Raw genomic sequence first — 11,351 nt, forward strand, 5'->3', positions numbered from 1 at the left:
CCAAACCCCTCACCAGCTTCATTGCCCTTCTCTGTACCCACTCCAGCATCTCAATATTTTTCTTCTACTGCAGTGCACCAAGGATCAACATCTTTTTAGTTTGTACCCTTCTGGAGAAGACAGGGAAAGAAGGACCAGAATAACAAAAAAAAAAAAACCCTTGCTGTTGAAGGAGGCTGGAAAGCTTGTGCTCAGTCTTCTCTTACTGCACTTGTGTTGGCAGAAGGAACTTTCTTGTTGCCATGTCTTGTCATAAATAGAGTAGTAACTGCAAGTAGGAGCTGTTCTCCATAGTTCTGGGTGCTTGGTCTGTGTTTGCTGTTGCTGGAGCTGTATCTGGACACACACTAGAATTTCTCCTCTGATACTCTGGGGGCTCGTGCTGCACTTGTGGGCCAGCAGGAGTCACTCAGTCCTGAACTGTCACAGGGAACAAATTGAAGTAGTGATAGGTGAGTCCATTCTTCAGTGGATGGAATCTATCCCTGGCCCCAGATGAGAGAAAAGCAGCACACCAAAAGCTCTTAGCTTCAGAAGAGACAGACGCAGGAGCCTTCAGTCCCCTGTCACAGGCAGCAATTCTTTGTTGCTTTGGTGATTGAATTAGAGAGCTAGGTTAGCCCTTGCTGCTCTGAGTGATGAAAAGCAAGTATCCAAGCTTCATGGCTACTAAAAATGGCTCAGACCTTTGACTTGTATTTCTTTTGCAGTCTGTTGGGTTTTGATGGATGAATAGCTACAGCTTTCCACTGGAAATTCTCAGTGTTTGAAACCCATAGCTGGGTGGAGATAAAAGTAACAGTATTTTAATCTCTGGGTTTTGAAGCTATTGAGGCAAACCAGGTACTAAGATGATGATGAAAGCTGCTAAAAGGAGATTTTGCCTGTACCTCTTTGTCTGAAATCATCTGGTGGTTGTTATGGGGAAGAGAATTGTCCACTACCTGTGGACAGTAAGTTATCCATGGGACAGCCATGTACCCTTGTGGCCCAAGAGTACTAGAGGTATCCTGGGGTGCATGAAGAAGAGTGTAGCCAGCAGAGTGAGGGAAGTTCTCCTGGCCCTCTACCGTGCCCTGTTGAGACCATGTCTGGAGTACTGTGTCCAGTTCTGGACTCCCCAGTTCAAGAGAGATTGAGAACTACTGTAGAGAGTCCATTGAAGGGCTATGAGAGTGATGAAGAGACTGGAACATCTCTCTGATGAGGAAAGACCAAGACACCTGCAGCTGCTTAGTCTGGAGAAGAGCAGCCTGAGAGGGATCTTCTCAATGCTTAGCAAGAGCAAAAGGGCCCATGGCGGGCAAGAGGCTGGGACCAGACTCTTTGCAGTGCCCAGTGACAGGAGAAGGGCCAGTGGGCACAAAGTGGAACCCAGGAGATTCCACCTGAACATGAGGAGAACCTTCTTTGGTGTGAGGGTGCTGGAGCCCTGGAGCAGGCTGCCCAGAGAGGTTGTGGAGTCTCTTCTTCTGGAGAGTTTCCAAACCCACCTGGACATAGTGGTCCTGATCAAGCTGCTGTGGGTGTCCTTGCTTTAGCAAGGGGCTTGATTGGGTGATCTCCAGAGATCCCTCCCAAGCCCCATCATGCTGGGATTCTGTCATTCTATGGGGAGAAACCTCCCCCTAAAATACTCTTCACCTTGTACCAGCTGTCCAGTTGGTGCTAATACTTGTCTTCTGTGTATACAGAAATTAAAGCTTCAGAAATGTGTTTGTTAACCAGGTTAGGGAGCAGCCTTTCTTCTTACTGATTGCCTTTTTTTTTTTTTTTTTCCCCCTCAATCTTGCAGAGTAAGTGTGTCAAATACTGGCCTGATGAATATTCCCTCAAGGAGTATGGAGTTATGCGTGTCAGGAACGTCAAGGAGAGCGCAGCACACGATTACACGCTAAGGGAGCTTAAGCTTTCTAAAGTTGGGCAAGTAAGTGCTCTGTCTTTTTCATTTAGGTTGCAGCTCACACACACACACACAAATTCCCCAAACAGATATAGCCTGTTTCTTTGGAATCAATAAAAGCACTAAGAGATTAATAGATTGAGCCCTGTCTCTTTCTTTGAAGCTCCAGGTTTACTTCCATACGTCTTTCTCTTTGTCCTTGGGATAATTGAAGATTCTTATACCTAAGCACTTTTTGGCAGAAGATGCATGGCTGCAGAGCTGTGAGGAGATCTGGGAAGATGCTTTTAAGTAATCACACTTCAATCTAGCGAGGCATTTGTTCCCTTTCATGGAGCGGGTTGCACTAGAAGAAAATGTTTGTGTCTGGGTCCAGTAGGTAGAAAGAACACTGAAGGGAAGGAATAGAAAAGCTGAGGAAGGAAGTGGTCAACTGGTGTGGAAATAGCACTTCCTTAAGGAACAGTTCAGATCAGGGTGCAAAAAGGTGGTGTGCAAGAAGGAAATGAGTAGGATATATTAGATTGGTGTGTCCAGGGGATGGAACTGAGTGGGAAGAAGTGTGTGAGGTTAAGTGCCAGTAGGTATAAAGGGTGAGGGTGACAGATGACAGTCTCTTGTTGTTGCTGGTCACCCTCAGACAGAACTTTTCCATGGCTTCTAAGGGTGAGGGTGGAAATGTTGGACGCAACTGCATGAGAAAGAGGGAGCTGAGTGTGATTGACTTGTCAGGCCAGGAAGAGTCCTGGCTTGTTTCAACCATGAAGAGAGTTGTGTTATTGTGGATAACGAGCAGCATGTTGGATTTGCCACCTTCTGACCTTGACTCAGCTTTACCACGTAAATGCTTTTAGATGGATTTTGATCTGCAGGATTTTGTTTTCACTTGTTGGCATCTTCCTTGCAGGGGAACACAGAGAGAACAGTCTGGCAATATCACTTCAGAACTTGGCCTGATCATGGGGTCCCAAGTGACCCTGGTGGTGTATTAGACTTTCTAGAGGAGGTTCACCACAAGCAGGAGAGCATTTCTGATGCAGGACCAGTTGTGGTCCATTGCAGGTATGGTGAAACACTGTGCCTCTCCTGCTGCTTCTCTCTGCACCTGTGGAGTGCTGTTGGATCCCTTTTGGTTTTTGGTGGGGGGAACTGAAACCTTTAAAAAAAGACAGCTTTCCCTGAGAGCTGCTCAGCCTTTCATCTGTCAAAGTGTTTGTGCTTTCTGTTTCACAAAATGATATTCTAGAGAGGTGTCAAGTAGTCACCTTTCAGTCTGTGTGAAGCATTTCTGATGTGGTATGAGAAGGTGGTGTCAGTATTGACTAGATACATGGAACCATAAAACTGCTGAGCTTGGAAGAGCTCTTTGAGATCGTCTAGTCCAGCTGCTCTCTAAAAGCTCACCACTACAGCTAAGCCACTACCATTAAACCATGTCCCTCAGCAGCCCATCCATACATCTTTTAAGCACCTTCAGGAATGGTGACTCCACCACCTCCCTGGGCAGCCTGTTCCAATGCCTCACAACCCTTGCTGTGAAGAACTTTTTCCTAATATCCAACCTGAACCTCTCTTGGCACAACTTGAGGCTGTTTTCTCTTGTCCTATCATTTGCTGCATGTGAGAAGAGACCAACCCTCACCTTGCTGCAACCTTCTTTTGGGTGCAGAATCGTGGTAATTCCAGTATCCCATCTCCTCTGAGTGCTGTCTCCTCAGTCTTGGTTTATAAATGAGTTATTTTTGTAAGGCAGAGAAATGTTAGATCTGACCTTGTAGGCTTCTTCTGATTCAAGGCCATTAATAACAGCACTTTTGTACCTCTGTGTTGATGACTTCTACTTCCTCCATGCTAAGCTGTTGAGGTCTCTAGTTCCTTGTGGCTGTAATTTGGAAATCTAATGTCTCTTGAAGCTAGATTCTTACTTGGGCTTGGTGTCTGTTCAGAAAGAGCAAAAGAATTAACTTCTTTCCTGTTGTCTCTTTACAGTGCTGGGATTGGGCGAACAGGAACGTTCATTGTGATTGACATTCTGATTGACATAATCAGAGAAAAAGGTAGGCCCCCACACACTTTATCTCTCTGTGGGATGTTGGCAGATGCATCCCAGTAAAACAGTGGGAGTGCTGAGGGAATAGAGGATTCTAGTGACACTACATACTAGGTCTGTGTGTTTGGAACGAAAGGGAATTGCTCTAGAAGTCATAGAAGGGAATTGAGCTGGAACCCAAGTGCTGAAATCCTTCTCCAGCTCAGCATAATCAAAACTGATTATGGTTTTTTACTCTTATTTCTATTATTTATTCATCTATTTTTCTTTTAAATTCATTCATGTGTGTGGCTGTCAGTGTACTCACAGGTGGTGAATTTGAGTAACTTTTTTTTTTTTTTGAGAATGATGTTCTATTTGTGTATAGAATCACAGAATTATTTTGGTTGGAAAAGACCTCCAAAATCAAGTCCAACCATCATCCCAACACCACTGTGGCCATTAAACCATGTCCAAAAGTGGCATATCCACACATTTTTTGAACACCTTCAGGGATGGTGACTCTACCACCTCCCTGGGCAGTCTGTTCCAATGCCTGACCACTCTTTCAGTAAAGAAGTTGTTCCTTGTGTCCAACCTAAACTTCCCCTGGCACACTTTGAGGCAATAAATAGAAACCTGGCCTAACCTGTTGAGCTAGGTTGCATTTCAGATCATCTTGGGAACAGGGTGAAGTGATGAACTCTTCTCCCCCAGGACAGCTTTCCACATTGTCACAGTTCTACAGATCATAGAATCACAAAATGCATTGGGTTGGAAGGGACCCTCGAGGGTCATCTTGTCCGACCCTCCTGCAGTGAGCCTGGACATCTCCAACTAGATCAGGTTGCTCAGAGTCCCATCAAGTTTGACCTCAAATATCTCCAGATCTGAACTTCAGTAGTCAAGGACAAATCCTCTGTCTTAACCTTGCTTATTGTATTCAACTATGCTGGAAGACGAAACCAATCTCTCCTCCAAAGCCAAGTTTATTTGACTGTTCTTACCATTGTGCTGATTCTCCCCTAGGTGTGGACTGTGACATTGATGTTCCCAAGACCATTCAGATGGTGAGGTCGCAGCGCTCAGGAATGGTTCAGACTGAAGCTCAGTACAGGTTTATTTACATGGCAGTGCAGCACTACATCGAGACGCTACAGCGCAGAATCGAAGAGGAGCAGGTATGCTTGGCCTGAGTGTGCACTGCTACAGGGCAGCAGGCTCTTATCATTGGAACAGGGAGCAGAGCTGCTCGTTAAGAGTCTCTGATTTGCTGCTTGTGACTTTTGGAGGCATGAGTGCTGGCTGTATGATCAATGCATGGTGAAAAGGCTGCGTTTGTCACCTCTTAACCCTGCTCGGGGAGGTTAGCTTTTGTTCAGTTCCTTATGCTGAGGAGTTATTGAAATTGTTGAGTGGAATTAGAAAATTGAAATAAAAACTGTGTTTGGCCCCACTGGCAGAGGAATAAAATCAGTAGGCTGAGAAGATTCTCCATGTGACTGCAGCTAGTGCTGGTTTATCTTCCATGAAAATGCTGCATGTATGGGATCCTGTCCTTCCTATCCCCCGGCCTCTGCAACCCAGATCTCAGATTCCTTTAGTATTATTTAAAGGATAATTTAAAATTATCCTTTAATTTACTTGAAGGATAATTTCACTCTAAGAAGAGTAAAGAACAAGACTTTGTAAACTAATACAGAGCCTTGAGCAACCAAGTCTAGTTGAGAGGTGTCCCTGTCCAAGGGAAGGAGGTTGGAGTAGGTGATCTCTGAGGTCCCTTTCCACCTAAGCCGTTCTGTGATACAGAGCCCTGTGTTCTGGTAAGTTCTAAAGAGACTTCAAATCTGTTAACTGTATTTCTAAAATATGATAATCAAATTCAAATGCTGGGCATTCTAATACTAATTTTGGAATCTTAAATAACATATTAGTAAGAGGTAACAGCATTGGACTGGAAGATTAAAGCATGAGTGTAGGGATCTTTTGTTCAATAAAAAGCAGTCTGAGGAGTAAGATGAGAGAGCTTTGGAATATGTGGTGATTATCTAAGACTTTTACCTCACTCTTCCTATTTAAGTACTTCACTCAAATTTCTACACTCTTTAACCTCATTTTGTAATAAAGAACTGCCATTCTACTCCGTGGTGCTTCCATTCTCGGCCCTAGCCTTTGGTCATCTGGAATTTGTATCTGTTTCAGAATGTCAGTATCTCCCCTTCTGCAGCTAGCTTGCTGCTCAGAAGGAGATAAGCCCCTGCAGGTGATGCAGCAGATGTGGGGAGATGCATGGTTAGCATGGTGCCAGGTGTGGGATGTAATCCTTCTTTAGAGATGGAGTGTGCCAGCTTGAGCTTGGCACTCCTGTCTGCTTCTGGCTGCTCTAGAGTGTGGCAGAGCTTATTCTGTATTTGCCTACACGATGTAGATGCAGTGATGTTCAGCAGAGAGGATAGAGACTATTCCCCTCCCCAGGACAGCTGTTGTGTGCTCTGATGGTGATTAGACACAAAGTGAAGAACCACAAATCCCTCAGGTGTGCTTTTTTCCCTGGCTTTGTTTTTTTGCTTCTCTTTAGAGCTGCCTCATATCTCTGGGTGTGTAATTATGCAAGCCTTGTATCCTCAGCTTTTTGAATATGGCCTGTTTCTGCTGCTGCCATGTGCAGGGTAGATCTATAACTCTCTTGATTGTTGTAAAGGGCTTTGAGTGGTATTTTGGAGTGGAGTGGAAGAGTGTATTTCTCCTGTGATGATGAGGATCAGTATTTCATCCTCTTTCTAGCTCAGAAAGCACAGATCTGAAAGTTTTAAGAAACTGGAAATAGAACATGGCTTTACTTCAGGAGGTTTTGACCTATAAAGAAGACTAGTGGCAGCTAAGGAATAAGACTACAGAACTTTGCAGCCAAGAGCAAAGCTTTGTGGTGACTGCAGGAAGCAATATCCTGAAAAAACCATGGTGAATTGGGAATGCTCCAAAGTGTGTTGGCTTTGGCTGAGTAGTAGAATACTGCAGAATGGTTGGATTTCACCTCAATAAGATAATTTGGGAATGAAGTACTGTGTTTTGAGAAACATTCATTTCTGGAACCTTCTTATCCTTCCTTTAATTAAAACACCTGGTGAAGTCAGTTAGGGTGCCTTTATAGGAGACAACCTGAGGTTGTGCTCCCTGTCTGCTTTTCAGTCTGGATGAACACAAGCCAGCTCTGATAAGAAATGAGGTAGTCACATTAGCTGGCCTCTTGTCATGCAGGCATGGACTGAAGAAGTGGGTATGTGAATAGCTGCACATGTTCACGTGGATAACCCTGCTTTTTGTTTGTACTCAGGATAACATTCCTCTGCTCTGCTAACATTCCCTCTTTGTTGCATCTGCTGAGAGCCTTGAGGTTTGAGAGAGTGAAATGTTGTGTTAAATACTACTTGTTGTCTTAAAAGTGTAGAAGAGAAGCAAAGTGAGTTAGGTTTGGGGCTGTGGGGTTGTTGGGTTTTTCCCCCTCCCCACCTGTGGAAATGTGGATTCTCTCATACCTAGGAAACAAGTTCTTACCACATTTCTGTTCTGAATTAGAAAGGTCAGTTACAGGGAATTAAGGAAGAGAAGCCAAATAGCTACTTTTTCTTGGCTTGTTTAATCTGTTTCAGTCAGTTTAAGTAAGAGAAGAGCTGACTGATGCTTTTTAAATTGTTTTTACTGTAACTTGAATTGCCATTCATCATGCAGTTGGGGGGGGGGGAATCAAGCCCTAGTTTGGGGCTTCAAGGATTGTTGCTAAGTGAGGTGTTTGTAGCCATAACACTGTAGAATGCATCAGAGTTTGAACCTTTTGTATTTGGTTTAAATCTTATTTCTTAGCATTAACCTCCCAGAGCTGGGGTCTGTTGGAAAGCGATTTGTCAGTAAGTAGGAGGCTGAGAGAGGAGAAGTTCAGGAAGGGGACAGAATGAGTGGAGCAAGTTTTGAGCCAGTCTCAGAAGGCCATCTTGGAAAAACTTCAGCCAGCACTGCTCTACAGTGTTCTTAATGGAAACTCAGCAGCCAGAACTCCCCAGAGCCTCTGACAGCCCCTGCTGTGAGATTGATCCACGCCAGATATGTAGCACTTGTTTGAACATTTAACACAGAAACACAAATCTCACACAAATCTCACAAACCCTCTACCCCAGTACCCTGTAAAACTGAAGGAAAGCTTTAATTTCTGTGTAGGTTTCAGTGTATGCATGTGTTGAGAATGTTTGTCTTGAGAAGGAAGAAAACTATTTCCACTTTCATTCTTGGTGTAGCTTGGCTTTGCTGGAGCCTTCAGTATGGTTAGATGAATGTCAGCACAATTGGCTGCAGCTCATAACATATGCTGCAGAATACAAATAAACAGCTTGGGTTCTTTTTATATCAAACCTAATGGGCTAAGATGTTATTTTATTAGAGATCTTGCAAGCAACGTCGTTACTCATTTGGCCACATCTCCAAGCTGGAAATAAGGTCAGTGGGAAGCCCACAGGCTGATGCTGTCTATTAAAGAATGAAGTGTGGTTTCTTCTGCCAAGTAAGATGAAGATTACATATCAGAGCTGGTTCATGAGGTTGGTATAATCTGCTGGAGCTGGTGGTGGAAAGGGGAGTATTGAAAAGTGGAGGCTTTTCAGGTCTTGTAACCAACAGCTAAAGGCCAGCCTTTAGGTCTTACTCATGTTGTGTGTATTGTCTATGAAATGGAGCTCTCTTCTTCCTCATAGACAAACCTTGCTTCTAAAATCATACATGGTTAGTCACAGGTGTCATCTCTGCACTGCTTCAATGGTGGTTTTCTATTAGTAACTCGAAATGGCTTTTTGCTGTGTATTTTGCTTCACAGAAGAGTAAGAGGAAAGGTCACGAATACACAAACATTAAATATTCTTTATCGGACCAGACAAGTGGGGATCAGAGCCCTCTTCCACCCTGTACCCCAACCCCAACGTGTCCAGAGTAAGTACACTTCAGTTGTTGGTGTGGAAGATTTGAACTGTACTGATCTTCAGGGGTTTCAAATGAGAAAAAGTTATCACAATACCTGCCCTAGATTGTTGCCCTGTGTCTTGGTCTTATAATGAAGTCTTATAATTAATTGGTCTTATAATTAATTGAGCAAAATAAATAGTCACTGAATTATATTGTGGGTACAAATAGACTGCCCAGGGCAGTGGTAGAGTCTCCATCCCTGGAGGGGTTTCAAAGCCATGGAGGTGTGGTGCTGAGGGACCTGGTTTAGTGGTGAGCTGGCAGTGCTGGCTTCATGGTTGGACCTGATGATCTTAAAGGTCTCTTCCAACCTAAACAATTCTATGGTTTTTCTTAAACTAGTTTATTTTTTAATTTTTCATTTCAGAATGAGAGAAGATAGTGCTAGAGTATACGAAAACGTGGGACTGATGCAACAGCAGAAAAGCTTCAGATGAGAAGATGTACAGAGCCTTCCATGCAAAGGCAGGTATGTGTGTTCAGGAGTGCTTGGAGACAATGTGCACAAAACCAAACTGTCCCGAACTCTTCTGAACCGGAGAAAAAACTTTGATGTGAGAGTGCTGGAGCCCTGGAGCAGGCTGCCCAGAGAGGTTGTGGAGTCTCCTTCTCTAGAAGGATTCCCAACCTTCCTGGACATTGTGATCCTGGCCAAGATGCTGTGAGTGACCCTTCTTGAGCAGTGGAGTGGGACTGGATGATCTCCACTTTCAACCCCCACTATTCTGGGATTCTGGGATCCCTTAGGGTGTGTAAATTCCAGGAGCTAATTGTGATGGAGCTGCATCTCTGTCTACCCTTTTAAAGCAAGGTGGAGTATTGGCTTGGTAGTTTGGCCTTTGGTCTTGTGTCCCGGCTTACTGGTGATATGAGCTGAGACAATTTCATTTAGATAAATTCCTGGACAAATTCATAAGCCTGAAATTCTGTGTGCTAGCAAATGCTGAGTAGCAACTATAGTCTGAACTTCCCATGTCTCTTAAAAGTGATCTTTGCTCCTGGTTGATGATTAAGGTTCACACCCAGAGAGGTCCAAAGAACATTTAACCTCCTGCTCAGCTTCATAAAAGATGTGATGAGCAAAGATACTGCTGTGCCTGCATGGGGTGTAGTATTATTGTCATAAAAATTAAATCCTTGCTTTTGCAGGGAGGGAAATCTGCAGATTTTCTTTGTTATAATTTGACTCTTGCAGTCAGACAGCTGAATATAAATAGAGTTCATTAGCTAAAAAGTTCACCTGATACTTCACTTTGCTGTGAAACAGAAAGGAGTAGCTTTAAATTTGAGGTGTCACTAGTCATTAACTTCTTTAGGATTCTAATCCACAGCCTTTTGTCATCTTTCCCCCTGTGTTTTCAAGGGCCTCAGAAATTCCGTTTTTATTTTTCCATGTGGTAACCAAGTGTTTCATCCAGAGACCCTCTCCAAGTTAATACACAAACTCATCTACTGGCAAAATACCATGCAGTTTAGAAGCAAGGTCTGAGACTTTTGCTTGAGTTTAAGCCTTTCTTGAGTCAAAATGAAGCAATTCTGTGTAATGTCAGAATGAGAAATTACTGTGGGGTTTCTTTCCCTAAATAATTCTTTATTTTCTTCTCCCTTCCTTTCCCAGAAACGAATATATTTTTTAAAAAGGTCAAGAAAGAGATGGAAGAAGCTTCACATGAAAAGTGAACTCTGAGGGCTTGGTACCTTTTTTATTTACAGTTTTAATCCTTCAACAGTAGGCAGATCTTCAGACCATCTAAACATTGTTTCTCTCTCTTCTCTCCAATACCTGATTTACAGTTGCTCATTTTCCAAATAAAAGGAAATCCTTTCTACAATGTAGACAACTACTTTGTAGAGTCAGTTTTGAATCCCACAGACTGTTGGACTGTCATCTATTTGTTTTTTAAATAGTATTTTTGTTTCACTGTATGGCTGTTAGTTGGGTTTTCTGTTTTGTTTTTCCTTATTTGAGCAGTTGTGGGATTTTTTTTTTATTTGTTGTTGGTTTATTTTTTGTTGTTGTTGTTTTGGGGGGGTGGTGGGGGAGCAGTGACCTGGATAAATTCGTTACACTAATGTAAAATATTGATGGGAACACGACTTCCTTGTTTGAAACCAGTGGATCACCAGCGTAAGTAGAATCAGCTCCATAATACAATTAGTCCTGATACATTTCAAACTCAGACTGAGTTTCACAGGGGTGAGTGGTTATTGATATGAAGGTGCTTTTTGTGATCATAGAATGGCTTAGGTTGGAAGGGACCTTAGAGATCATCTGCTCCTACCTCCCTGCCATAGGCAGGGATGCCTCTCAACCAGACTTGATAACTAATGACTTGGATTCCAACGTAGCTGGGTGGCTGGATGGGCTGTCTTTGAGTTCATTAGGCAAGGTAGCCTTTACACCAAACAAAA

General features: G+C 43.3%; 1 protein-coding gene across 1 annotated transcript in view; it reads left to right on the forward strand.

Moving 5' to 3' along the window:
- The window catches only part of PTPN11 (protein tyrosine phosphatase non-receptor type 11), a 29,045-nt gene extending 18,275 nt beyond the window's left edge, over positions 1–10,770 (forward strand). Inside the window, exons 10-16 of the mRNA XM_054392922.1 lie at positions 1,796–1,927; positions 2,811–2,965; positions 3,893–3,960; positions 4,962–5,113; positions 8,794–8,906; positions 9,307–9,408; positions 10,558–10,770. Of these exons, the coding sequence (XP_054248897.1) occupies positions 1,796–1,927; positions 2,811–2,965; positions 3,893–3,960; positions 4,962–5,113; positions 8,794–8,906; positions 9,307–9,376 (690 nt within the window). The 3' untranslated portion in view covers positions 9,377–9,408; positions 10,558–10,770. The remainder of the gene's footprint in view (positions 1–1,795; positions 1,928–2,810; positions 2,966–3,892; positions 3,961–4,961; positions 5,114–8,793; positions 8,907–9,306; positions 9,409–10,557) is intronic.
- Positions 10,771–11,351: the final 581 nt, after the last annotated feature.

The sequence above is a fragment of the Indicator indicator genome, chromosome 26 (assembly GCF_027791375.1).
Source record: "Indicator indicator isolate 239-I01 chromosome 26, UM_Iind_1.1, whole genome shotgun sequence".
Taxonomy (NCBI): Eukaryota; Metazoa; Chordata; class Aves; order Piciformes; family Indicatoridae; genus Indicator; species Indicator indicator.